The sequence below is a fragment of the Zootoca vivipara genome, chromosome 6 (assembly GCF_965207765.1).
Source record: "Zootoca vivipara chromosome 6, rZooViv2.hap1.1, whole genome shotgun sequence".
NCBI classification, from domain to species: Eukaryota; Metazoa; Chordata; class Lepidosauria; order Squamata; family Lacertidae; genus Zootoca; species Zootoca vivipara.
Window position 1 is genome coordinate 88612626 of NC_142589.1, and position 27886 is coordinate 88640511.

The 27886-nt window shown below is 46.2% G+C and overlaps 2 protein-coding genes across 3 annotated transcripts in view; one reads left to right on the forward strand and one right to left on the reverse strand.

Annotated features, from left to right (window-relative positions):
- Window positions 1-8403: 8403 nt before the first annotated feature.
- LOC148685525 (uncharacterized) lies at window positions 8404-14521 on the reverse strand. The gene is made up of 3 exons (XM_088671366.1): window positions 14210-14521; window positions 11561-11733; window positions 8404-9034 (listed from the first exon to the last, which is right to left on the reverse strand). The coding sequence occupies exons 1-3, from the start codon at window positions 14519-14521 to the stop codon at window positions 8737-8739; spliced, it is 783 nt and encodes a 260-aa protein (XP_088527492.1). The 3' UTR covers window positions 8404-8736.
- Window positions 14522-22157: 7636 nt separating this feature from the next.
- PIAS4 (protein inhibitor of activated STAT 4) overlaps window positions 22158-27886 on the forward strand; it is a 35722-nt gene continuing 29993 nt past the window's right edge. The window contains exon 1 of one of the 2 annotated variants that reach the window (XM_060275377.2): window positions 22158-22297. In XM_060275377.2, the coding sequence (XP_060131360.1) occupies window positions 22256-22297 (42 nt within the window). In that variant the 5' untranslated portion in view covers window positions 22158-22255. Of the gene's footprint in view, window positions 22302-27886 lie in introns of both variants that reach the window. The other variant, XM_060275378.2, reaches the window with a different exon arrangement.

A 27886-nucleotide genomic window follows, 5' to 3' on the forward strand; every position in this document is an offset into this window, starting at 1 on the left:
TCAAGGTCAGCACCAACACTTTCAATTGTGCTCGGAAACGTACTAGGAGCCAATGTAGGTCTTTCAGGACTGGTGTTACATGGTCTCGATGGCCACTCCCAATCACCAGTCTAGCTGCTGCATTCTGGATTAGTTGTAGTTTCTGAGTCACCTTCAAAGGTAGCCCCACAGAGAGCGCATTGCAGTAGTCCAAGCAGTAGATAACCAGAGCATGCACCACTCTGGTGAGACAGTCTGCGGGCAGGGAGGGTCTCAGCCTGCGTACCAGATGGAGCTGATGGACAGCTGCCCTGGACACAGAACTGACCTGCGCCTCCATGGACAGCTGTGAGTCCAAAATGACTCCCAGGCTGCGCACCTGGTCCTTCAGTGGCACAGTTACCCCATTCAGGACCAGGGAGTCCTCCACATCTGCCCACCCCCAGTCCCTTCTTCACACAGCACATATGAGCCAGAAGTTTTGCTTTTAGGAATTATAGGGACAGAACTACCTAAATTGTATAGAAATTTATTTGTGTACAATAATTATTTGTCTACAGCGGCAAGAATGCTACTTGCCCCAAAATGGAAAGAAGCAGAAGTCCCAGCAAAGGAAGAATGGATACAAAAACTTACGGGAATATGCAGAAATGGCGAAACAGGAAGAATAAGAAATTGAGATAACAAACTTTATAAAAGAATGGAAATGGTTTATTGAATATTTACAGATAAATTGCAAACAGATTAAAAACATTGGCAGGATTATTGTTAACAACCTGCAGTTTTGTAAGAGTATTTAAAGTAGATAATTAAATGAGCAAATAAAATGAATTTGGATATGCAGAAGATATTTTAAAAAATTTTTTTAAAAAAGTTAAATATATACAGTATATATATATTTGTACTGAGAAATGTTTTTTTTTCTTTCTGACTATCCGTTGAATAAAGTATTTTGATTGATTGAAAATAAAATTTAAGGAACCACAGAAAGGGGGGAAGGAAACCAAACTTTGTAATGTTAAAATGATTGTAAAACTAATGAAATGTATAAACCTGAAAAGTATAAATAAAAACTTTATATTAAAAAGAGAGAGAGGCGGTGGAACAGGCTCCCTTGAAATGTGGAGGACTCTCCCTTCACTGCAGGTTTCGAAGCACAGGTTGGATGCCCATCTTTCAAAGACTGTTTCAGCTGAGATTCCTGCATTGCTGGGGTCAGACTGGATGACCCTGGGATCCCTCTTCTACAAACTATGGAACTCGCTCCCACAGGAGGCAGGGATGGCCACCAGTTTGAATGGTCTCCAAAGAGGGTTGGACACACTAAATGCGGGAGAAGCCTATCGATGGGTACAAGCCACAACGGCTACGCTCTTCCCTCCGTGAGGCAGAAACGCAGCCGCTTCTGCATATCCGTTGCTGTAAACTGCGGAGGAGGAAAAAATGGAAAACGAGCGAGGTCCCAACTAAAGAAGAATGGCGACTTAAGCAGATGAAATATGTGCAGCTTGCAGACTTAACATACAGAACAAGAGAACAAGAAGAACATACATTTTGAGAAAATTGGAAGCGTTTATTGAATGGGGGGTGGGCGGGCTGCGTACACCTGAAAACGTAGCAGCATTAAGATAAATTCAGCAGTGTAAATAAGTTTCGATGAATGCAGTGGTGGAATACTGGATTGTTTATTACAGGGGTAGGCAACCTAAGGGCCGTGGGCCAGATGCGGCCCAATCGCCACCTCACTCCGGCCCGCGGACGGACCGGGAATCGGCGTGTTTTTACATGAGTAAAATGTGTCCTTTTATTTGTGGGGCATAGGAATTCGTTCGTTTTTTTTCTTCTTTCCAAAATATACCGGTAGTCCAGCCCACCACATGGTCTGAGGGACGGGGGATGGTGAAAAAGGTTGCTGACCCCTGGTTTATCAGTTTTTGTAAAATATGTAGGGAGTCATGATATGCAAAATGGACCAGGGAAAGAGAAGAAGGGAAGTCATTGATATTTTAAGGGTGTTTAAATGAGTATTTTGAATTGTAAAACAGAAAATTTAATTGTGTGTGTGTGTGTGTGTGTACGTGTACATGCATGCATGCATGCATGCATACATACATACATACATACATACATACATATAGATATATATATACACCGTAGGAGGAGAGAATTGCTCGACTAGATGGGTCCTTCGCCTCATCCAGTTTAGGGAGCTGGGTATGTTTAGCCTGGAGAAGAGAAGGCTAAGAGGTGATATGATAGCCATGTTCAAATATATAATAAAAGGATGTCATATAGAGGAGGGAGAAAGGTTTTCTGCTGCTCCAGAGAAGCGGACACGGAGCAATGGATTCAAACTACAAGAAAGAAGATTCCACCTAAACATTAGGAAGAACTTCCTGACAGTAAGAGCTGTTCGGCAGTGGAATTTGCTACCAAGGAGTGTGGTGGAGTCTCCTCCTTTGGAGGTCTTTAAGCAGAGGCTTGACGGGCATATGTCAAGAATGCTTTGATGGTGTTTCCTGCTCGGCAGGGGGTTGGACTGGATGTCCCTTGTGGTCTCTTCCAACTCTTTGATTCTATGATTCCTGCGTTCTGTATGGATCTTATATATAGATCTGAACTTGCAAAACCTGCCTTTTCAGTTTATTATTGGGCTGGGCATCATGCCATGGCCAATATCCCTGCGCGCGCGCACACACCGGTCTTAAAGGAGCTTTCCTGGCGCTCGTCACACTAAGCTGCTTGGCCAGGGGTGGCGCGAAGTGAGCGCAACTTGATGCTGGATTGGAGACACACGGGCTGGTTTCTAATCTGTCTTTTGCGCGGATTATAACCTGTGAGACTCTGCTAATGCCGGCGCTCACAGCAGGCTAAGAAGCCCGGATAGGGACGCCTCCGGGTTGCGGGCGGGGTGGGGGGGTGGGAGAGAGATGCAATCTGTCGCCCAGGAAGGATTGCCAAGCAGATGGTGACAAATTGGAGGAGGGGGGGGCGCCCCATTTGTGCGCGCAAAATAAGCCAAGGCAATTGGCACCGAAAGGAGGACCCCCCCCCAGACAGTTAAAAGCACTACGATCCTACTTGAAATAGCCGCGCCTTCAAAATCTTGGGAAGTGCAGGTTTACTTAAGGATGCTGAGAGTTGTTAGGGGATCGTGCCCGACCCCCAATTCCTCTCCCGGAGCTACAATTCCCCAGAGTTTCCTGGGAAGAAAGACTGGTTGTTAAACCACTCTGGGAAGTGTAGTTTTGTGACTCTTAAAAACATTTTGTGTGTGTGTCTCTCTCCCCCCCCCCAAAAAAAATTTCTTTTGCGTTTTAATCTTTATTGGTTTTTAAATGCATCACAGTTATCTTTCTCCATCTGAAATATACACAAAAGAAATACTGAATTGTTGGAAATAAAGTAGCGTTATATAATAAAGTATTGAGACTTCCCTCCTAAAAAAACAAAACATTTTGGGCTCCTTTGGGGAGGGAGGGAGGGAGGGAGGGCAGGATATAAATTTAACCATCCTTATTTTCTTCGGATTGCTGTTGTTGTTGTTTTAATATATGCCGCTGTTCGTAAAAAACAAAAACAAAACCCAGAGTGGTTTACAACAGTTGTGTATGAAATCATACAATAAAAACTATAAATAGATTAGATAGATAGATAGATCATAGCTGCCAAGTTATCCCTTTTTTACAGGGATTTTCCCTTATGCTGAATAGGCTTCCTCGCGAGAAAAGGGAAAACTTGGCAGCTATGAGATAGATAGATAGATGATAGATAGATAGATAGATAGATATAGATATAAATGCACACACACTTAAAATCAGAAATCAGTTAACATTTGTGGAAGGGTGTATTCTTCACTTCCCTGCATAGTTTTCAGCAGGCATATAAAAGTTGGCACAGAAGGCTAAATTTCTAGTGGCAGAGCATTCCACAGGCCTTTGCCAACGATTAAAAGGTTTAATCTTGTCAGATCCTACCACTGTTAACAGTGCCATAGTGTGATGCTGAGCTCAGGCTGTGCCTTCTTGATTTCATCTGCACGCAGGATAAATGAGCCAAGTCAGAAGATAAGGGGTTCTTTCCCCTCTCGGCTCTTCGGTCAAAATGCACGTTGCACCCAGGGCAGGGCCTGCGAGATGTCCCAGCGTTCCAGGCCACCCAAAATGTTTTGGTGGCAAGCATTCCTAGCAAGGCTGCACAAGATCAGGCTGCGCAAAATCTAGATTGCGCCCGGTGCTGGGAGATCCACAGCTGATGGTTTTGTGCTTATATTAACAGCAGGGCTGAGCAGCCTTTTTAAAGAGAATCATAGGGTCATCTAGTCCCACCCCTGAAGTCACAGCTGAAAAATCCCTGACAGGTAGCCACCAAACCTCAGTTTAAAAACCTCCAGAGAAGCAGAGTCCACCGCCTTCAGAGGGAGTCTGTCCCGCTGTCAAACAAGCTCTTGACCCTCAGAAAGTTCTTCCTAATGTTCAGCCATAATCTATTTTCTTGTAATTTGAATCTGTTGGTTTGGATCCTGCCCTCTGGAGTGGAAGAAAGCAAGCTTGCTCCGTCTTCCGTGTGGCAGCCCTTTAGATATTGTAAGACAGCGATCTTTTCGCATCTCAGTCTCCCCTTTCCAGGCGAAACATACCCAGCTCCTTCCACCGTTCCTCATAAGGTTTGGTTTCCAGCCTCTGGGTCATTTTGGTCACCCACCTTCCAGCTTGTCTCATAACCTGGCCTCTTTGCCCACCGTGCTGTCCTTCCTACCCTGCTAGGTTGGATGGGCAGGCTCTTTCTAGGACCTGAGTGGGCTTAACTGATAAGGCAAACTCTCCAACCTGCAGGTTCTGTGGGTCCACAGGCAGGGCATCTGCGCATCAAGTTTAAGTCCCCAGTTTGTCCCTCGCAGCTCCCTGACATTACAAGGAGCCACAACACTTTCATGCACGGAACAGATATTTGAGAGTGGCTTGGTCAGGCTTGAGCTTCAGTACCCTGGAGAGTTCCAGCAGACCACTTTGCTCTGACTTGGTCTAACGCAGGTGTGGGGGACCTTTAGCCCTCTGCAGGTTTCCGAACTACAACCCCCATGATTCCTGGCCATTGGTCGTGCTTCTGGAGCTGCTGAGCATTGTAGTTCATCAGCCTGTGGAGGGGCAATGGCTCCCCACCCCTGATCTACAGTTTTTCCCAAACTTGGGTCTCCAGCTGTTTTTGAACTACAGTTCCCATCATCCCTGACTAGTGGTCCTGCTAGCTAGGGACGATGGGAGTTGTAGTCCAGCAATAGCTGGAGACCCAGGTCTGGGAAGCACTGGCCTAAAGGAATTAGTTCAAGCTTGCTCCATCTTCCCTTGAGATATTGGAAGATGGCTGTCGTTTCTCCTGTCAGTCTCGTCTTTTCCAGGCTAAACATACCCAGCTCCTTCAACCATTCCTCATAAGGCTTGGTTTCCAGACCCTGGATCATGTTGACCCATGTCAACATCCTTCTTGAATTGTGGTGTCCAGAACTGGACACAGGACTCCATGTGTGGTCCAGCCAAGGCAGAATAAAGTGGATCTGTTCCTTTCATTGAACTAGATCAGGCATCCCCAGACTTCGGCCCTCCAGATGTTTTGGACTACAATTCCCATCTTCCCTGACCACTGGTCCTGTTAGCTAGGGATCATGGGAGTTGTAGGCCAAAACATCTGGAGGGCCGCAGTTTGGGGATGCCTGAACTAGATAGCAGACTTATGTTGGTGGGCGAATCTGTCATTTTTTAAAATTTATTTCTCTCACTTTCCAGACTTAAGTTCAGTTCTCCATATTTTCAATATCAGTTTGTGAATATTTTTTTTTAAGTCTTCATGAACATTCACCAGCACTCGAGTCTTAATTGGTTTTTGTTTGTATGCAGATGTGCCTAACAGGCACATTTTTTTGCACAGCAATTTCCCAGATTTACAATGTGCTTTTAAAATTTTGTTTGCAGTGAAATGTGCACAGTTTCTCCCCCCCCCTTGCCTTTTAGCACATGCGTTTTTTCCCTGCCTGTCACTTGTGTGTGAATTTTGAATGGTGTCCGTTTTTCTGTTGGCGTCTTGTTCTGGAAGGGGCGTTTCCTGTACATTCGCCTTTAAATATGACCCGAATAAAATTTATTCTCAGCGGCAGTTAAGAGATGGAAGTCAGTTCCTGGGTCTGTCTGAACGCCTCTTGTGGGAGAATCCCATTCAGCGACTTCCTTTTCTTCCTTCTACCTGAGATGTTTCTGCTTCAACCTGCACCCGCCACCACCCCCCCCGGCCCCTTCTGTTGTGTTGTTATATTAGCTTTACACCTTTTTTGGTGCAAAGGGCAAATGACAATGTTAAAAGATTAGTTTGTGTCATAAGCTTCCTATTTTTCGAGGCCGCTACAAGATTTAGGGGGGCTTATCTGGTGGGATTAAAAGCCAGTGTTATCTTCCTTAATGCCACTTAGTGGCCTGGATCTGCGATTTTCATTAAACAGCATCAGGAACAATTAGCAGGCAAGCAATTAAGGCCAGGCCTTGCGGGTGTATGTGTTTTTAAATAAAAACGAAGGCTTAGGCAATCAAGCAAATCGGTTTCTGTATTAGATCTCTAACAACGCACCCCCTGCCCCCCCCCAGTGTAAATTGGGAGATTGAAACTAAGCCCCATATGTATTTCTATATTGTGGGTCCACTGCATGCAAAATTAAAGTAAAGGTTCAAAAACACAGTTAAACGATTAAAAAACAACAACAACTCAACAACTGTCACTATGGACACAGTTTATTGTAATAGAATCATAGAATTAGAGCAGGGAGGGACCCCGGGGGCATCCAGTCCAACCCCCTGCAATGCAGGAATCTGCTTGCCCAACATGGGGCTCAAACCAACGGCCCCGCGATTAAGAATCTCATGCTGCTTTGAGGAAAGGTTGAAGGAACTAGATGTACTCTGTCTGAAGGTGAGACGACTCCAAGGGTAAATTCAGAGTCCCTTTCACATTTATTTCTTTTAATGCAATACTTGGGGTTGTACCTGACCTGAGCCATACTCAGAGGAGACCCAGTGAAATCAATGGGGTTGATTGACTAGCATGCATTGAAAAAAAATCAATGGATGCCAGTTAGTTGCATCCATTGATTTGACTGGACCAGTTTGGGGAAGGTAGTGGAATGGGGAGCTATATTGTGGCTGCACGTCAGGCTCATAATGAGAGGGAAGGAATTCCTCTGGCAAGCAAATAACTTTCATGGTATCTAGAAGCACAAAAGCCCCCAAACTTATTTATTTCTCTGCAGTTCCTTACCTCTCTCTCGTTTGCAATTCCCAAACCAATTGCTGAGAAAACATTACCTTCGGAAGGGTTAACTTCCCTGCAAATTTCATCCACTTCTGATCAAAAGTTAGGTGTGTGTTTTTTTTTAAAGGCTCTCAGCACAAAAGCCCCTGCGCCTTGTTTACCTGTAATTTGCTCTATCCACTCTGGAGGCTTGGTAATTACTTCTGTCAAAATGTGGGGGGAGTTATAGCCTCCCCCACTCAAACATTGCCCAATAGTGATTTGTGGGAGAACAAAGCAGACCTGGATAGACCCTGACCTGAACGAGTCTCGCCCGGAAGCAGCCTGTTTTCTGAAGCGCCAACCCTGTGGTCAGGGTAATAATAATAATAATAATAATAATAATAATAATAATAATAATTTATTATTTATACCCTGCCCATCTGGCTGGGTTTCCCCAGCCACTCTGGGCGGCTTCCAACAGAAATATTAAAATACAATAATTTATTAAACATTAAAAGTTTCCCTAAACAGGGCTGCCTTCAGATGTCCTCTAAAAGTCTGGTAGTTGTTTTTCTCTTTGACATCTGGTGGGAGGGCGTTCCACAGGGCAGGTGCCACTACCGAGAAGGTACACCACTAGTTTATGCATGCACACCTCACAAACCCCTTTCCATCCTTTCTCTAGGAAGAAGCATAATCCTATTTAAATGACATATTCCAGCCAGGAAAAGGGATCTGAGGAGGCTGCACAGCCAGTGTGAGGTGTGGCCAAGTCAGGGGTGTGTGGCCTGCAGCAGGGGTATACATGTTGCAATTTACAGTTACTGACTTGCATGCATGAAAGGGTTAACTGGAACCCTGTGCTCAAGTTACCCAAGTGGGAGCGGCTTAGGCTCTCAACAGCCTCTGGTTCATCTTTCTCAGTCTTTTATAAGCAAAGTAAACTGAAACTCTCAACAAATGAGATTTTACAGTCTGCATTTTTGCTAACCAAAAGTTTGTGTGATCCTTTTTTGTAAGGAAACCATGTGTTTTCCCCATTTAATTCATTTGAAAACTGTTTATTATTATTATTCATTTCACTGCCAGCAGATGGAGATATGTTTGATGCAACATTTGGGGACTGTGAGTAAAACATTCTTCTTCTTCTTTTTTGGCAAAGTTAAGTGTCTGTGATTTATTCTAGCCTAAGCCTTTTTTGTGAGGAATATTTGTTTAAAGATGGGCAAGGGCCAATGCAAATCTAACCAAGTTTTAATGTGCTGAGAGCAATCGCCGTTGTGCTTAACTCTGGAGAGTAGGAATATCTCCTCCAAACCTCTCTCTCCAACAGCGTGGCCTGGAGGGAATCCCGAGGGCTGGATAGACAGGCGAACCTTTCAGCCCAGGCCTCCTCCAGAGAAGCAGCACCTAAAAAGAATGTCTTTTCCGTGAACCATGTCCGATGTAGAGGCTGCTGGCGGAGCCAAGCTGGGGAAGGCATCACGGATTAGCCTGGGCCAGGACGGGCGCGATCTGCAGCTGCGATCTGCTCCAGGCCGCCCAGTTGAGCCTCTTCTCAGCCTGGGATTTCTCCTTCCCTCCTCCAGAGAAGAAAGGGTGAGGCCAGGAGACAGCCGAGGGCATCAGGAGAGGAGGGAGCCCCGGCGGACAAGGTGGAGTCATGCCAGGGAGGCCAGGGTGGGCATATGGAGGGCAGCAGAGGCAGTAGCGGCCCGGAGAGCAGCAGCTGAGTCCGAAGAAAGTATATGGGTGGTAGTAGCCGAAATTCACCGCCATCCTGGGAGGAGGAAGAGGAGCAGGGACCAAAATTCACATTCACAGGAAACAGGCCCTTGGTGGGACAGCTTTGTGTTTATAGCTACAGTCGTACCTTGGTTCTCAAACTCGTTGGTACTCAAACAACTTGGAACCTAAGTGTTCCGGTTTGCAAACCTTTTTCAGAAGCCGAACGTGCTCCATTTTGAGTGCCACACTTCCGTTTTGAATGTTACGCTGAGGTCTGTCTGTTTTTGTGGTTTATTTTGCGTTCTTGCTTTTGCGGCTCGTTTTGTTTCGTTGTTGTGACCGTGTGGAACCCAGTTCAGCAACTGATTGATGGATTGATTGTGTGACTGCAGTACATTGTTTATTGCTTTCGTTTCATGGATCAATGGTATCGTTAGATAGTAAATTTAAAGTCAAATTGCTGTTTTAGGGGTTGTTTTTAAAAGTCTGGAATGGAATAATCCATTTTGCATTATTTTGATGGGAAAGCATGGCTTGGTTTTGGAACGAACTTCCGGAACGGATTAAGTTTGAGAACCCAGGTACCACTGAACAGTATTTATTTATACACTGTTTCATAGAAACATAGAATTGCCAGCTGGCCCAACCCCCTGCAATGCAGGACTCTTCTGCCCAATACATGGCTTGAACCCACCGCCCTGAGATTAAATTTCACTCTCTGCCTTTTCTCCGCAGATTGATAACAAAAGAGATTGGTTGTTTCCCAAGTTTTCATAGAAACATTTGTTGTGTTTCCACCCCACCCTTTTCTCCCATTGAGTTCAAGGTGGCTTACATCATTCTCCTTCTCCTCAATGAATTCCCCCAAACAACCCTGTGAGGTAGACTGGGCTGAGGGGCAGTGACTGGCCCCCAGATTCACAGGAGTTTCTTGGCCAAATGGGGACTTGAACCCTGTTCCTGGTCCGACCCTCTAACCGCTACGCCACACTGCTTTTTATAAAAGCGGTTCCCAGGATTTATGGGAGAAAGCATGTGCTTTAAGCGTTTGCTGTGGATGAATAGTTATCTCCTGCTTGGACTACTGCAATGCGCTCTACGTGGGGCTACCTTTGAAGGTGACTCGGAAATGACAACTAATCCAGAATGCGGCAGCTAGCCAAGACCACATAACACCGGTCCTAAAGGATCTACATTGGGTCCCAGTATGTTTCCGAGCCCCCTTCAAAGTGTTGGTGCTGACCTTTAAAGCCCTAAAACAGCCTCGACCCGGTAGACCTGAAGGAGCGTCTCCACCCCCATTGTTCAGCCCAGACACTGAGGTCCGGTACCGAGGGCCTTCTGGCGGTTCCCTTACTGAAAGAAGTGAAGTTACAGAGAACCAAGCAAAGGGCCTTTTTGGTAGTGGCGCCTGCCCTGGGAATGCCCTTTATTTAAAATGCATCTCTGGATATTTGTAGGGCATAGGAATTCATTCATTTCCCCCACCCTTTCAAAATATAATCTGCCCCCCCCCCACAAGGTCTGAGGGACAGTGGACCGGCCCCCTGATGAAAACGTTTGCTGACCCCTGGTTTAATGTTTTATTCTATTTTTGTATATGTTGGAAGCCACCCAAGAGGGACTGGGGCAACCCCATCAGATGAATGGGGTACAAATAATATCATAATTATTAAAGGTAAAGGGCCCCCTGACCATCAGGTCCAGTTGTGTCCAACTCTGGGGTTGCGGCGCTCATCTCACTCTATAGGCCGAGGGAGCCGGCGTTTGTCCGCAGACACCTTCCGGGTCATGTGGCCAGCATGACAAAGCTGCTTCTGGCGAACCAGAGCAGCGCACGGAAACACCGTTTACCTTCCCACCAGAGCGGTCCCTATTTATCTACTTGCACTTTGATGTGCTTTCGAACTGCTAGGTTGGCAGGAGCTGGGACCAAGCAACGGGAGCTCACCCCGTTGCAGGGATTCGAACCGCCGACCTTCTGATCAGCAAGCCCTAGGCTCTGTGGTTTAACCCACAGCGCCACCTGGGTCCCTATCATAATTATTATAAAATTATAATTAAAGAAGAACCCCACGGCTCATATCCGCAGCCCACATTTAAAGCATAGGACCTCCGCCCAAAGAATAATGGGAATTGTAGTTTCCCCTTTGCAGAGCTACAGTTCACACAGCATCCTTAACAAATGACAGTTCCCAGGAATCTTTGCAGAAAGCCGCCTGCTTTAAATGTCCTGTAAATGCCGGGCGGCGGGCGGACACAACTCGGCCTCTGCTGGACCACAAGCCCGTGTGATAACAGACCTTTTGCACCGGGATTGAACGGCCCTCGTCTTTTCCTTACCCAACCCCGAAGGAGTGCAGGTCCTTCCTTTGGTTCTGGGGAGGTCAAACTGAGGTCAGGCAGGAGGGATAAAGGTCTTATTCTTTGCATGAGCATTTGAGGGTTAATAGAGCCCATTAAAGGATAGGTGGAGTGGGGCTCATTCTGCATACGGTGCACGGAGAACCCGGGGCTGGGGGGAATAAATGGGGATTTGTTTGGCGCAAGAGCAGCGTCAAAGCCGCGGGCCTCTCACCTGCGGATCCTTCGCCGGGCTCTCCGCCGGTGGTAATCTCCCTTGGAGAAGTCCTCCAGGTTGGCCGGGTGGATGGCCCAGTAATGGCCTTTCCCGTTGTCGCTGCGGCCCGCTTTGATGAAGCACTCGTTCAGCGACAGGTTGTGCCTCACGCTGTTGCGCCAACTTTTCTCCTGCACGGAAAAGAAAAAGGAAGAAGAGGGGTGTTGGGGGATCATTCAGTTTGCAACCGAAGGGTTAACTCTGCCGCTGGTAAAATGGAGAATCCAGAATAGAGCACAGCTGGCTGGCTGGCACCCTGAACAGGAAAACTCCAGACTGCAACATTTTGTTGCACACCCCACTATTCAATATAACAATTTAACAGATTTAATAAATTAACCGTTCAATAACAACTTAATAAATAAAAAACAAACATTTCTCTTCAGCTGATTAACTTTCTACGGCTTTTTAAATGTTCTTTGTGGGAGGTGGGCTATTTTGTTTTTGTTTTATTATGTATTTTGTACGTATTCTCATTTTGTATTTTTTCTGTTGTGAACCGTCCTGGGATCTTCGGATGAAGGGCGGTATACAAATTTAATAAAACCAGCAAGCAAACAACAACAACAATAACCTAACTCCAAACCTTCTTTGTACAATCAGCCAATGTCTTTATTATCAATCAAAAACCTTGTTTATTTACATGTTGGAAGTAGCATGCATATATCAGTCCCCTATTTTCCCTCAAAACTTCCCTGCGGGCAGCTGTCTGGTGGCAACTGAGATAAATTGGTGGCGAGCTTTTGGTTTACCAGCCGCTTGAAGCTTCATTGCCAACTCTCGAAATATTATTAGTGCTCCACTGCTCCCCAAGGTCAACTTGTTGCGGTCCTTGGGTCATTAGAGTGGCCCCAGAACTTGCCGCAGTCTGGCGAGACTTTAATAGAGGCAGACATATCTGTCAGTTTGGGTTTCTTTCAGCTTCTAATTCCCTCCTACTCTTGAATTCCACCACAGTTTCCAATAATAAAGTCCTCAGGAAAATCCGTTAACATTTCAGTGCAAATTTCTCCAAACGAACAACATTCTTGGATGCTGTACAAACATTTGCAAGCAGCTCCCCCTAATATAATGCATCTTTGTGTGTTATTTTCATGAATTTACACACCCATTCCTCTAAGGCATGTATCTTTGCACACATCGAGATCTGCACCACGGAATCTGGAGAAGCACGGATTTCTCTGTTTCGGCTCGAAAAGGTGGGAGTTTTGTAGTTGTTTGTTAAATTGCAGACGGAATTAACTTTCTCCCCACAAGCCTGGCAAAGGAATGCTCTCTAGACTTAACGTTTGCAAGTGGCTTGGAAGTTCAGAAAAGGAAGTAGATAGGAAAGTATATTTGTACCCTCTGCAGGAGAGCTGTTTGAAAGTTACCACTGTTTGGCAGGAATCTCCTATGATGTTTTGAGCTTCTGTTCCCAGCCCTAGGGATTTCTGCTGAGATATCCCCGGACAGAGTGAGAAGAGAACTGGGTGTTAAAAAGGCCAAGAAACTGTGTCACTGGCGTCCGACATCCCAGTCTCGTGAAAAGGATGGCCACTTACATATCCCCAAAAGGGAGGGAAAAAGAGGGTGCTGATTTGCATATATTTTGCATGCTATATGCATGGCACACATTTGGAAATAAGAACTCAAAACGGAAACGGGTGCAATGGGTGGAATCCGTTGCTAGTAGGTCCGTTGAAATCAATGAACATGGCTAATATAGATTCATTAATTTCAACAGGACTTGTGTTGGATAGAGTGCCGGATTTACGTATAAGGTAAACTGTCTTGCCCCCCCCCCAAATGTTACTACTTCTTAATTGTATTTCACTATTAATATACTGCTACTTCTTCTTAATTGTATTTCAGTTCAACAATTACTTTGATAAAATACATATTTTGTTATGTGCAAATGGCTTTAGATACCTATTAGGTCCATAAATTACCATATAGCATATATTCAACACACACAAAAACAGCGACAATTTGTTGTTGACAGAGGACAGCTGGACATATAAAGGGCCCCATTACCTTCAGTAGCTTAGGGCCTCATCAAACCTAAATCTGGTCCCAGTTGGATACAACCCATTAAACCTCATGCAGGGGATGGTGACTAGATCATCTATATGCTTGCTCAGCCTTCTGTGGGGCTGTCAATGGACCACTTCATGACCCTTAGAAGTTTTTTATCTCTTAACTGGACCGGAGCGGGACAGCCTTACCTCTTCAAACAGAGGACTGTTCTCGGAGACCTGCCAACTAGCAGGACTGTAGAAGGCAAAGGTCGCAATTCGGTGGTAGAACATCTGCTTTGCATGCAGAAGGTCCCAGCTTCTATCCTCATCAGGTAAGGCTCTGGCCCCAAAAACCTGGAGAGATGCTGCCAGGCACCTTGGACAATACTGAACTTAGATGGACCGACGGTCTGTGCCAGGAAAAGGCAGCTTCCTATGGGGTCCTATGACTCTCGGCCACTGTACCCTGGAATAAACCAGCCATGTCCTCGCCCACCAAGTTGGCTTGCTCAATGGACGAGGGCTCTACTAGGTTGGGCGAGTCTGGAAGGTTGTTCAAGGCCCCTCTCGGCTCATGTTCTCCAGGGTACCTGTTGGTGGAACTCACCTTGTTTTTGAAGTACGGGTATTTATCCATAATCCACTGGTAGATATCGGACAGCAAAAGCTTCTTCTCTGGCGAGGAGAGGATGGCGGTCGAAATAAGGGCGATGTAAGACTGGTTGGGTTTGTCCAGGAGATCTGGAGGTGTGTGATGTCCAGGTTGTTCTGTCTCTGGGACGCCTCTCCCTTCTGCCCTTGCTTGCTCGCCCCTCGGCTCTGGATCCCTGCGGGGCGGCTTCCCATTCTTGAAAAGGAGGTAGTCAATGGTGAAGGAGACGCTAGGCTGCCTCCGGACCTCTGCCTCTGCTCTTTCCATGGCGGACGCAACTTGGGGCGCCCTTGATCTCAGCTCATCTTCCCCGGTCCTGGAAGTCCAACAGGGTCCAGGAGCTGCGTTGGGGCAGCAGCGGAAACAGAAGCGTCTCCCGAGGGCCGGGCTTGTAATTAGTGCAGATTACAGGGTTTGCTAATTGTGTTTTCACAAACGGGCTGCCTCCGCAAAGCAGCCTGTTTATCTGGCAAAGACTTAGCTTTAGCAGGATTTGGCATCTAAGCCTAATAAATACATTGATTAATCCGCTCGGGATACAGGAATTCTGAGCTGGGTTTACCAACAGGTTGGCGGCAGCTGGAGGAGATGGGGGACGGGACGGGGAGGGGTCACAGAAGGGTCTAGAAAAACAAAAGAGGAACCGTTTTTATTTCATTTCATTAGGATTTTTGTTTTCCCTTTAATCCTGCCCTTCTGCAATGGCCGTGCTCAGGATGGCTGGCAAGCTAAGGAGTAATTCCTAAAATATATCGGAGCAAATTCCAAATTCAGGAAAATAAGAGGCTGCTGCAGAAATTGAAGCTGCACAGAACAGGAATGCAGAAAGCTGTCCTACATCACATTCCTCTAGCTCGGCTATGCCTTGTCTCCAGCTGTTTTTGAACTACAGTCCCCATCATCCCCGACCACTGGTCCTGCTCGCTAGGGATGATGGGAGTTGTAGTCCAACAACAGCTGGAGACCCAAGTTTGGGGAACCCTGCCCTAGGATCTCAGGCTGGGGAATTTCCCCAGTCCCAGGGGCATTCTGAGGTGGGGGCGAGGGGGTGGTCCGACCCAGGTGCCATTCCAAAGGGGGGTGGCCGATCGGCGGCACCCCCGGGATGCATGCCACACCCCCTGCGATGAGCGCCATGCCCTTCGCCTCTGCCCAGGCCTACCTGGAGATGTTGGGAATTGAACTGAGAGGGTCTCCTGTATGTAGAACAGATGTTCCACCACTGCTCTTTGCTCCCTCCCCTAACAAAAAGGTAAGTTTCCTGAACTTGAACCTGAATAAAGGTCTGGGTTAGAAAAAAGAACTCGGGAAGCTGCCTTATACCGAAACTGACCCCTGTGCTCTTTTGCTCTGGTCCTCCTTGTGGGTTTTCCATAAGGGGCATTTGTTTGGCCAATGTGAGAATGGATTGCTGGACATTGGCTTGACCCAGCAGGCTCTTGTGTTCTTTCTTTGTTTTAACATGCATAACCCCGTCTTTTCGCCTCAAAAGTCTCCCATAGCTGCTTGCGGCAACGTCAATTAAAAACTGCTGTTGTTTAGTCGTTTAGTCGTGTCCGACTCTTCGTGACCCCATGGACCAGAGCACGCCAGGCACTCCTGTCTTCCACTGCCTCCCGCAGTTTGGTCAGACTCATGTTGGTAGCTTCGAGAACACTGTCCAACCATCTCATCCTCTGTCGTCCCCTTCTCCTAGTGCCCTCAATCTTTCCCAGCACCAGGGTCTTTTCCAGGGAGTCTTCTCTCCTCATGAGGTGGCCAAAGTACTGAAGCCTCAGCTTCAGGATCTGTCCTTCCAGTGATCACTCAGGGCTGATTTCCTTAACAATGGATAGGTTTGATCTGCTAAAAACTGCTACTAAAAACTGCTAAAACCCCACAAATACAGGATCCCTCGATAAAAACAGTATCTGAAAAAATGTGTTAAGTAGAGGTCCCGCCTTGCCTGAGTGGGGCACAAATTCAGTTCACATTTAAAGGCAAATCTACCTAATTGATACTTTTTGAAACTATATGTGAACTGAAACACAGCCATCCTTGGAAATTTGGAGCTCTCCAAATTTTTGTAATGCGGTTCTCCAGTCACCTCTACAAAAATACCCATATTAAAGTGTGCTTTTTATGCATATATTACTAAAAGTATCAAATGCATTATTTTAGGGGGAAAGTTGTCTTTGCAAATAGGTGTACATTAGGTAACTTAGAACTATTTCTATAACTTTTAGAACAATTTCTTCTTCATCTTCGAGTTCATTCTCTTATGTGTGAGGTTTTTCTTTCTTTACACTACATTGGTACCTTCAGAATCAGTTTATTTCAGCTTTCAGCTCATAAAAATACAGAAGCAACCAAGGCACTCGTAACTGAGTTACAACTAATAAAATAAAATATGGATAGAAATAAAATATATGGGAACTATACAAAATCAGGGATAGGATATAATAAAAGAGTTTCAATTTTCGTATAGGAGACCATTACGTCTCTTATAAGACAGGACAGAAGTTAAATTTTTTGCCACTTGCAAGGCTACAACCAGGTCTGTGTCTTGCAATAAGAAGGCAAGATGTGCCTCTGCCGGATACCCGACCAGTTTCTGGGCTAGCGGACTCAATAGATTTCTCCGAGCAGCACTATATAGAGGGCAAGTAAACACTATATGGTGAACGATTATCGCATGAACACAAAACTGAGGCTCGACCCTTGGAAAATCTATGCAAAAGAATGTTGGAAGAAAAGACATTAAAACGTGCTTTAATAAAAGCAAAACGATGGTTGGCAATAGAGAGAGAAGATAAATAGGTTGGTACATGAGATGCAGGAATAACGCCCAAATGACGAGGGGAGCATGACCGCCGCCCCCCAAGCATAATATTGCTTTGCATCTCTATAGCATCCAATCTTTGATTGATGAATCTTTTTGTCGTGGTAAGATCATAACTCAAGGATTCTAGGCGCGAGATTCCAAAAAGCAAAAGTTTAGCATGTATTTTATTGGCCCAGGGACTAGTGAACTCGTCACGCCATAAACATTGGGCTAAATAATAATTGGGTAATCTGTGCCAAAGGGTTAGCCAATAATTAAAAACGTGTTTCCACAAGGTTGTCTCTAAAGAGGGGGTCCTCAATCTGTACGTATCGCCGCATTACTCACACAAGTGAGGAGTTTCAAAAGGCGGCGTAAAAATTTATTTTGAAGGGTCTCCAGGGAGGAGAGATTGGCCAGGGCAGCCCAAAGTGGAGCCGCATAGGCAAGTGTGGCTACTTGTGTTGTTGTTTAGTCGTTTAGTCATGTCCGAATCTTCGTGACCCCATGGACCATAGCACGCCAGGCACTCCTGTCTTGCACTGCCTCCTGCAGTTTGGTCAAACTCATGTTGGTAGCTTCGAGAACACTGTCCAACCATCTCATCCTCTGTCGTCCCCTTCTCCGTGTGCCCTCCATCTTTCCCAACATCAGGGTCTTTTCCAGGGAGTCTTCTCTTCTCATGAGGCGGCCAAAGTATTGGAGCCTCAGCTTCACAATCTGTCCTTCCAGTGAGCACTCAGGGCTGATTTCCTTCAGAATTGAGAGGTTTGATCTTCTTGCAGTCCATGGGACTCTCAAGAGTCTCCTCCAGCACCATAATTCAAAAGCATCAATTCTTCGGCGATCAGCCTTCTTTATGGTCCAGCTCTCACTTCCATACATCACTACTGGGAAAACCATAGCTTTAACTATACGGACCTTTGTCGGCAAGGTGATGTCTCTGCTTTTTAAAAAGCAGTGTGGCTACTACTCTTGCATTATACACCTTCAGCCCCGAAGGCACGTGCAGGGCACTATCTGTAAAATAAAACTAGAGGAGTGCATAAGCCATGGTTTTAGCCTTCTTGAGAAGGCACTCGGTCTGTGCTTTCCAACTCATGTTTTGTTGGAAAAATATGCCAAGATATTGAAATTTGGAAACTTGTTCAAATGTTATGCCATCAAGCTTCCAGTTATATTGCTTCCGGCTTCTGGAAAAGATCATTATTTTGGTTTTGGAATGGTTAATGATTAACAGATTAGCGTGACAATAGGAAACAAAGATCTTCATTGCTCTATTTAAGCCAATTCGGGAATAGGAAAGAATTACTGCGTCGTCTGCATACCTGAATGCTTAAAAATCCTGCTATGGCTTATTTTATGGGGATGTCTTAAAATATGAGAAACAGGGTACAGAAGTAGCGGGCAGCGATAGTCCGCGAGGCGGGGGGCATGGATATTTGTAGACGACTCAGCTAAGGGCTTTCTCATGTCACTTAAATATAAATTAAAAAGGAGGGGAGCCAATCTGCAGCCTTGTTGAACCCCCTTGTTTATGGGCACCGAGTTTGTAAGATCACCTGCAGGAGTTAGTCTCACTCTGGCAACTGATCCCTCATGTAATTGGATCGTGAGCCATAGCAGTCTTCTATCAATGCCCCAAGTAGCTAGTTTCACCCATTATTTCTGGGAATACTATCAAAAGCAGCCTTTAAATCTATAAAGGCAGCACATAGATGGCCTCGACTGGGGGCAGAGTATTTCAATGCAAGGTGATAACAGTGGTACCTTGGTTCTCAAACTTAATCCGTTCCGGAAGTCCGTTCCAAAACCAAAGCGTTCCAAAACCAAGGCAAGCTTTCCCATAGAAAGTAATGCGAAATCCGTTCCAGACTTTTAAAAACAACCCCTAAAACAGCAATTTAACATGAAGTTTACTATCTAACAAGACCATTGGTCCATAAAATGAAAGCAATAAACAATGTACTGCAGCCACACAATCAATCCATCAGTAGCTGGACTGGGTTCCACACAGTCACCAAAACAAAATGAAAAAGAGCCGCAAAAACCGAAACGCAAAATAAATAGCAAAATCAGACGGACCTCAGCGTAACACTCAGAATGGAAGCGTGGCACTCAGAACCGAGCACGTTCGGCTTCTGAAAAAAATTCCCAAACCAGAACACTTACTTGCGGGTTTGCAGTGTTTGGGTTCCAAGTTGTTTGAGTACCAAGGCGTTTGAAAACCAAGGTACCACTCTAATGACTCTTTTAAGTCAGGGAGATGAACAACTACCTGACATTTAGAAAACACCTAAAGGCAGCCCTGTTTAGGGAAGTTTTTAATCTGTGATATTTTAATGTATTTTTATATTTGTTGGAAGCCGCCCAGAGCCAGATGGGTGGGGTATAAATAAATAAATAATAAATAAATAAATAAATCACAACTGTTGGGGGAAGTAAATCAAACAATGTGTGAGTGTGTGTGCTTTGGTGTTTTCTAAACCTATGTAAGTATCTACGGTATATATATATAAAAATGTAAAAAAGGTGAAACTGTGGGCTCCACTTTTCTCCGAAACCGTTTGACCGATTGTCCTGGAATTTGGACACAACGGTCCATGCCACTACCTGAGTGTTCGCACAACCTCGGATTGCTCACATCTCATACCTGCGCAGGTAAAAACCTGCTTTTTCACAAACTAAAACAGCGCCCTCAAGTGGCGTTATTCCCACAGCTCCTTCTCCACCTCCTCCTCCCTCCCCATGGAGTCTAGCCCACACCCACAAACCCCGCCTCCGCCACGAGATCCTGTAAAACAGGGGGACTCTGAGACTCAGGGGGATCTGAAGGGGGGCTATTACCCTCCATTTGACAGACTAATGCACAGCAACGCGTGCAGGGCCAGTTAGTATTTTATAATTCAGCACACCAGCTAGTAATCGTTTGCATGAACTAGTTCATTTGTAAAGGGATGAACATGACCTGCACTTAGTTCTTTATTGGAAACTTTGAATGTGAGCTAGGGTTGCCATACGTCTGGGAAAACCCGGATATATCGGAAGGAAGTGGCAATTTTGGTGATTTCTATGAAAAAAAAGCTCTGAAACCGCAAACTCAACAACTTTTTGGTCTGGATTTTCACTTTCTGATATATGGCAACCCTATGTACAACTAGTTTCCTTTTTTCGAACGGGCTTCCCAGGCTCTGGGCTTCCAATGACCTCAAGGCAGTGTCCTTCAAGCCAAAATCCGCAGCAAGTTCCTGAAATATTTGCATCCATAAATTACTGCTAATTTATCCAGCTTCACAAAGGTGTGCTGAGCTGAAGGAAGAAGAGGCAGTTTGCAAGCTGGCAGCAGCAGAAAAATCTATGCTAGATTGTTATGAGGGGCAGGCAAACTGTTTATGCACTATGGCGTATATTTTAAAAAATACAGAAATGCAATGCCCACCGCCAAAGGCTGTAGCAAACATCTGAAATCTATAGAAAAGTGAAATGCTGTCTTTATAGTAAACACGTGTGGTTATCTGTTATTTCTTTCCTTTCCTCTGACAGGCACCAGCTATGATGACTAATTTTTGCCTCTTTTGCCACTTCTCCCAATTTACCAGAATTCTGAAAACTGTGGCATTAGTAGGCCCCTTGACACTGGTGAGACAAGGCAGGGAGGTAATATGGCAAATAAATAAATTGACAAAACATTGATGTATTGTACAGTTTCTCCCCTTCTGTTTCAGCGTATCTGATGAAGTGTGCATGCACACGAAAGTTCATACCAAAATAAAAACTTAGTTGGTCTTTAAGGTGCTACTGAAGGAATTTTTTTATTTTGTTTCGACTCAGACCAGCACGGCTACCTACCTGTAACTCCCCTTACCATAGTGTATTATGTATGTAAAGGTAAAGGTAAAGGGGCCCCTGACCATTAGGTCCAGTCGTGACCGACTTGGGGTTGCGGCGCTCATCTCGCGTTATTGGCTGAGGGAGCCGGCATACAGCTACCAGGTCATGTGGCCAGCATGACTAAGCCGATTATGGCGAACCAGAGCAGCACATGGAAACGGCGTTTACCTTCCCGCTGTAGCGGTACCTATTTATCTACTTGCACTTTGATGTGCTTTCAAATTGCTAGGTTGGCAGGAGCTGGGACCGAGCAACGGGAGCTCACCCCATTGCAGGGATTCGAACCCACAGCGCCACCCGCGTATATTGTTTATGTATATTGTATACATATACAATATACATACAGTATATTGTATATGTATGTATACAATATATATTGCTGTAATTTGCTTGGATACCTTTGGGTGACAAGCGACTAGTATGTTTAATAAATGATTATGGTGATCAGTCAACATGGAATTTTCGACAGAGCGGAACAAGGATGAATTACAGACTCATAGATTTGGAAAAGACCCTATGGGGTCATCCAGCCCAACCCCCTGCAATGCAGAAATCTTTTGCCCAGATTAAGACTCTCATGTTCTACAGATTCATTTTACCCCACCCACCCAAAGTGGGTTGCTTTATCCATTAGATTCACATCCTGGCTTTCCTCTCAAATTATTTTAAAATTGTGGCTAGTTGGTGGGACTCTTAAATACACTCTGCACAAGCCCAGAGGGCCTCCCTGACCATATTGCTGTTCGTCCACTGAAACCGAGCCTAGCCACTACACAAAACCCTCTCCTGAGGTTAAGTCGAACTTAAATATGATCACAGATTAAATCCTGCTCGCAAATTATTTTCCCGACCCACGATCCCTTTTTGGGGGGTGAATGTCTCTTTAAGAGCCGGCTGGGCGTGGCTACACGTCGTCATTGCTCTTTCTCGGGAAGAGAAGGCGGGTTGGCTACCGCCGCTGTGCGCCTGCGTCGCCTCTCCCCTCTTCTGGCGGAGGAGAAGCAAGAGGCCCGCCCGAAAAAGCTTCGCCGAGTCGCTTCCCTGCTTTGCGCGCATGCGCCGCGTTCCCCCCCTCCGTCTCTGGCGGCGCACGTCAGGAGAGGGTTTTTGTACGGAGCGGCGACGCTGATTGGAGAAAAGAGGATGGGGGCGGGAAAGAAACAACAACACGCGCGCTCCGGATTGGCCGAGCTCGGGCGCCTGCCGTTTGACTTCCCCCCGTCACGTGATGCTGGCGGCTCTTCTCTTTCTTCTTCCCTCCCCCGTCCCGCTCTCCGCCCTCCCTCCACCTGTTCCCGGCGCGTTGAATGCTGGAAGCCAAGATGGCGGCGGAGCTAGTGGAGGCGAAAGTGAGTGAGTGAAAGAGGAGAGGGAGGGAGGGAGGGAGAGGAAAAGCGGGGTTCCGAAAGGGCGCCCCGTCCCCCCCACCCTGAGGTATGTTTTTTGAGGGGGAACGACCCTATGAATCTCTGTCCAAGGGAGGGGCACCTGAGGAGGGAGGGGCGTGGCTAAAGGGGAGGGGCAAGCAGAAGCTCCGCCTCCTCGTCCCGAGGGAGGGGGCTGCCCCCACCCCACTCCAGGGACGACCCCCCGCACCAATTCCCCCTCCCCCACTCTCATATTTCCCCTCTCCCCATCTGCTGCTGCTTTCGCACCCCCACCTTCAAGACAGCCACCCCCCCCATGCCAAAGAAGACCCTCCCCATTTCCTCCTACCCTACACTTTATCCCCAGGAGGGTTTGTTTGACATATTGTTTACATGCCTTTTATCTTGCCCTCATGCCAGCCCTTCCTTTCGGGCACCTTTTGACAGCCAGGAGGAGTTTGCCACCAGCCCTGCAAGGTGGATTTTTGCAGGACGGTTTGTTTGGAGCTGATTTAATCCTGATTGGTGTGTGTGTGTGTGTGTGTGTGTTGAAAGCAAAAAGAAAACAAAAACCCAATAGCAGCTTCAGCAACCCCCTATTGCAGCAAAGTGCAATCTTACGCAGGTCTTACTCAGAAGTAAGCCCCCTTGGGTTCAATGGGGTGGTGTTACTCGCTGGTTAAGTCACCTGGAATAGCAGCTTGGCAATCGTATACATGCCTAATTGGAAATCGCTGGACTTTTAGGTAAGGGTTGCAGCCTTCGCCTGCTGCCAACACAGGCAGGCACCCACCGAGTGTGGCGGTACCTTTTTGAAAGTGAAACAGGTTTATTCTGCTTGAAGCACGTTTGTGAACTGGATTTGTCAGGGGTTGGCTCTCTCCTGACAGATACTGTATTTATTGTGCATACGTGTGTGTGTGTGTGTGTGTGTTGATTTGTAACCTTAGCTGTTTTAATGGAGGAGGGTGAATCAGAAACATTTAACAGATCAACACATCTCTTGGCTGTTCACTTGTTTACATTGTATATGCGCGCATGTGGATAATAAGAGAAAAGGCTATAAATGCATTTCTGTAGCACATAAGGACCTACAAAGGGCCCTGCTGGATCATGCCAGTGGCCCATCTAGTCCAGCATCCGATTCTCACAGTGGCCAACCAAATGCCACAATGGGAGGCCTGAGCGCAACTGCAACTCTCCTCTACCTGTGATTCCCAACAACTGGCATTCAGAGGCTTATGGTTTGTGGCCATGCATAGAGGTAGGGCATAGCTGTCATGGCTAGTAGATGTTGATAGCCTTATCTTCTATGTATCTAGACTTTAAGCCACAAAACCACCTGCCAAAATGGAATTTCTGTGATATTCTTTAAGGCTCCTTCTCTGTGTGTTCTGTATTGTTAAGTTGAACCACGCAGATCTAATTGTGAAACCAATGGACATCTCAGGTAGCAAGCAAAGTCATATATAGGAAGCCACAATTATAAGTGCTGCCATTTGTATTAATGATTGTACCTTTACTTTTTATAAGAGTGGATCTGGCTTGTTTTGTGAGTATTCAGAAACAAAGAGCAGCGACTTTAAGGTAGTTAAATTGGATAGTTAATTTGGAATGGCTGGCTTCCAGTTTTTTTCAGTAAGCTGTGGACACAAACAGGGAAGTCTTCAGTTGAAATCTTGAATTTCCTCGCACTTATGTATTCATTACTTATTTAGAGCACTTTTATCTCTCTTGAAGACACCTGGCTTACTAGAAGTACATGTGAAAAGGATCTAGGGATCTTAGTTGACCACAAGCTTAACATGAGTCCACAGTGTGATACAGCAGCAAAAAAAAGTAATGCTTTTCTAGGCCGCATCAACAGAAGTCTAGTGTCTGGATCAAGGGAAGTCATAGTGCCACTCTATTCTGCCTTAGTCAGACCACACCTGGAATAATGTGTCCAATTCTGGGCACCACAAATTAAGAAGGATGTGGAAAAGCTGGAACATATGCAGAAGAGGAAAACCAAGATGATCAAGGGTCTGGAAACTAAGCATTATAAGGAGTGCTTGAAGGAGCTGGGTATGTTTAGTGTGGAAAAAGAGGAAAGTGAGAGGAGATATGGGAGCCATCTTACAATATCTCAAGGGCTGTCACATGGAGGAGGGAGCATGCTTGTTTTCTCCTGCTTTGGAGGGTAGAACTCGAACCCATGGCTTCAAATTGCAAGGAAGGAGATTCCGACTAAACATTCGGAAAAACGTTCTGACAGTAAGAGCTGTTCAGCAGTGACACAGACTCCCACAAGAAGTGGTGGACTCTCCTTCCTTGGAGGATTTTAAGCAGAGGTTGGATGGCTATCTGTCATGGATGCTTTAGCCGAGATTCCTGCATTACAGGGGGTGGGACTAGATGGCCCTTGGAGTCCCTTCCAACTCGTAAGATTCTGTGAGTCTATGAACCATATGAAGATCTCAGAGCAGCGTATAAATTTCAATAATAAGACAATCCCTGGCCTCAGACTCAGAATCTGATAGATAAAACACAAAAGGGAAAGGAGTGTGCAAGGAGCACTTTATCTCCGCTACAGTTAGTGTGAAGGCTGCAAGGAAAATCTTGCTGCTGTCACACCTAGCTCCCCAGCTCTAATAGGGGAGAAATGAGGCTAGCCCATCTTACAGGGCTGTTGTAAGGAGTACAGCATCTTTTAGTGCTATGGAGGCTTGGCACTCTATAAATGTTTATTGTAAGCAAATGAATATCTGCAGTAGACTTGTCCAGTCTGATACGGACAGCAGCAGATTTGCTCAAACTGCGCTGTCTCCTCACTCCCTTTTTCAACCCGAGGGCCTTCTGGGAAACCTTCCAAGAGCCACATACCAATCGTGGGCAGAAGTGGGTGGAGCAATGAATGCAAATTGCAGCTTTGTGCAGCAGGGTGCTTCCAACACACTCTGCTCCATCTGTCATCCAGACAAAGCAAGAGGACACATTCCAGCCAGGCAAAATCACTCCAGGAGGGTGCAGAGCAAAGGCTGGTGAGGGTGTGTGGCCAGTGGAACGCTCCAAGGCCCAGCTAGAGAGCCCTGGGATGGTTGGATTCGGCACTGAGGAATCCCACCTGCTGCCTCCACTGCCAAGTCCTTGCCTGCCTGCCTGCCTATCTATTACTCCTGTTGTTTTTGCATGGGCTTCCCTTTGCTTGTGCTGTCCTGAGCAGTTGGAGCAGGCATCCCCAAACTGCGGCCCTCCAGATGTTTTGGCCTACAACTCCCATGATCCCTAGCTAACAGGACCAGTGGTCAGGGATGATGGGAATTGTAGTCCAAAACATCTGGAGGGCCGAAGTTTGGGGATGCCTGAGTTGGAGCTTAGGGGTGCAGCTGTGAAATGGTGGGGTTTGAAGCTTTGAGATGTTAAGGAAACGGCTGTGAATCATAATAAGCGAAGCAGGGACCTACTTTTTAAATTAGTTGGAACAGATAGGAGTCTTTGCTGCTTCTGCTGCTTCTGTTGTTACCGTTAACCAATTTATATACCGCTTTCTAGACACAGATGCTGTTCCCCAGTTTCAGTGCCTTAAAGAGATCTGCGCAGCATTGTCGAACCATAGTGTTGGAAAGGTAATTTAGCCAAGCCTCCTGTTCAGCACAGGATTAGCAGATACCGCCAAGTCATCCTGTTCCGCTATTTAAAAACCCTTACTCTAAGAAGGTCCCCCTCATGTTCAGCCAAATCTGTTTCTTTGGTCTTCTGTAAAAGTCTATCAGTATTTTTTCTTTTAATCCCCTGTAAAGGGCAAAGCAAGTTGCTGGCTCTCATTATTTTTAGCATATGGAGGGCACAACATTTGTTTGCTGCACCTGACTGCTGAGGATTACTTCACACATCTGATGAAGGGAGCCAAGAAAAATCCAGGCCACAATACCTCTTACGCCCCGAAGTCCTGCAATAATCATGGAATCATAGAATTGTAAATTTGGGAGGTAACCTTGAGAATCATAGTCCAACCCCCCGCAGTGTAGGAATCCTGCCCCCAACCATCCCTGGAGCATGAGTATTGCAGGGAAGGGTTAGGTGGGTCAGCAGCCTGAGACAGAAAGCATCTTTATTTGTTTATTTGCTGGGTGGGCATGGTAGCCCAAGGCTATCTCCTCACTTGGTTGCTGAGGTTTAATACAGTCCATAGCTGTCAACTTCCAGATTAGAAAATAAGGGATCAGCAGCGGCGTGGCACCGGAAGTCGCTTCTGCGCATGTCCAGACATGTCTAGACATGCGCATGTCCAGACATGCGCAGAAGCGACTCCCGGTGCCGGGCTGCCCGTGTCCGCATGTCTGGGCACAGAAATCGCTTCTGCGCATGTCCGGGCATGCGCAGAGGCGATTTCCGGCAGCACTTGGCAAGCCAAGTGAGCGAGCGACCAGCCGGGAGCCGGGACATTTACGCAGCTGAGGAGCCTCCCTGGCCGGCAGGAGCTGCTTTCTTATAAATCCGGGGGATTTACGGGATATTTTGCAATTCAGGATAACAGCGGTAAACGGATTTACATACGGGGGTTTCCCGCAAAAACATAGAGTTGACAGCTATGATACAGTTGTACCTCGGAAGTCGAACGCCTTGCGACTCAAATGTTTTGGCTCTCGAACACTGCAAAGTGAGTGCTCTGGTTTGCGAATGTTATTTGGAACCCAAACGTCCGACGCGGGTTCCGTAGCTTCTGATTGGCTGTGGAAGCTTCCTGCAGCCAATCAGGAACCGTGCCTTGGTTCCCGAACATTTTGGAAGTCGAACGGACTTCCAAAATAGATTCTGTTCAACTTCCTAGGTGCGACTGTATTATGTTGCAGAGCTATAGCTTGGTGGCGGAACACCTGCTTTGCATGCAGAAAATTCTTGTCTGAAATCACAGAGGGCTGCTGTGTAGAGGGTCCTGAGCTGCATGGAACCATTGGCTTGACAGTAGAATGGACTCCCTCAGAAGGCTGTGGGCTCTCCTTTGTTGGAGGTTTGTAAACGGAGGTTGGATGGGCATCTGTCAAGGATTCTTTAGCTGTGATTGATGACCCTTTAAAAGGTGCCTTTCAACTCTATGATTCTATCACTTTGTACCTCATGCTCTTAGCTGCTTTGCTGCACCAGCATTCAACTTTCGTTTTTGATGCTTTAAGAGTGAGGGTGCAGGTAACAACCCCTATATAAATGGACATTTTCTGCTGCTAGTATCATGGAATGGCCTTCCCTCTGCCATATGTGAAGGAACATAGGCAGTTGCCTTAATCTTGAGTCAGTCCTTGGTTAGTCTAGCTCAGTGTTGTCTACACTGAGTGACAGCAGCTCTGTAGGGTTGCAGACAGGAAGCAGAGGCAGCAGCCCTCACCTGCTTTATACATCTTCTGAAGACGGATCCATTTGCTCAGGCTTCCCCTGTTTTAGATGCACGGCTCCCTTAAATAATTTGCTTTCATGTGTTTTAAATGCTGTTTTACTGCTTTTAGACTCTGTTTTTAAAATATAATATTTGGGGTGTTTTAGACTAGAGATTTCCCAAACATTAAGAGGTTTATCAATTCTTTAAAAAGAAAC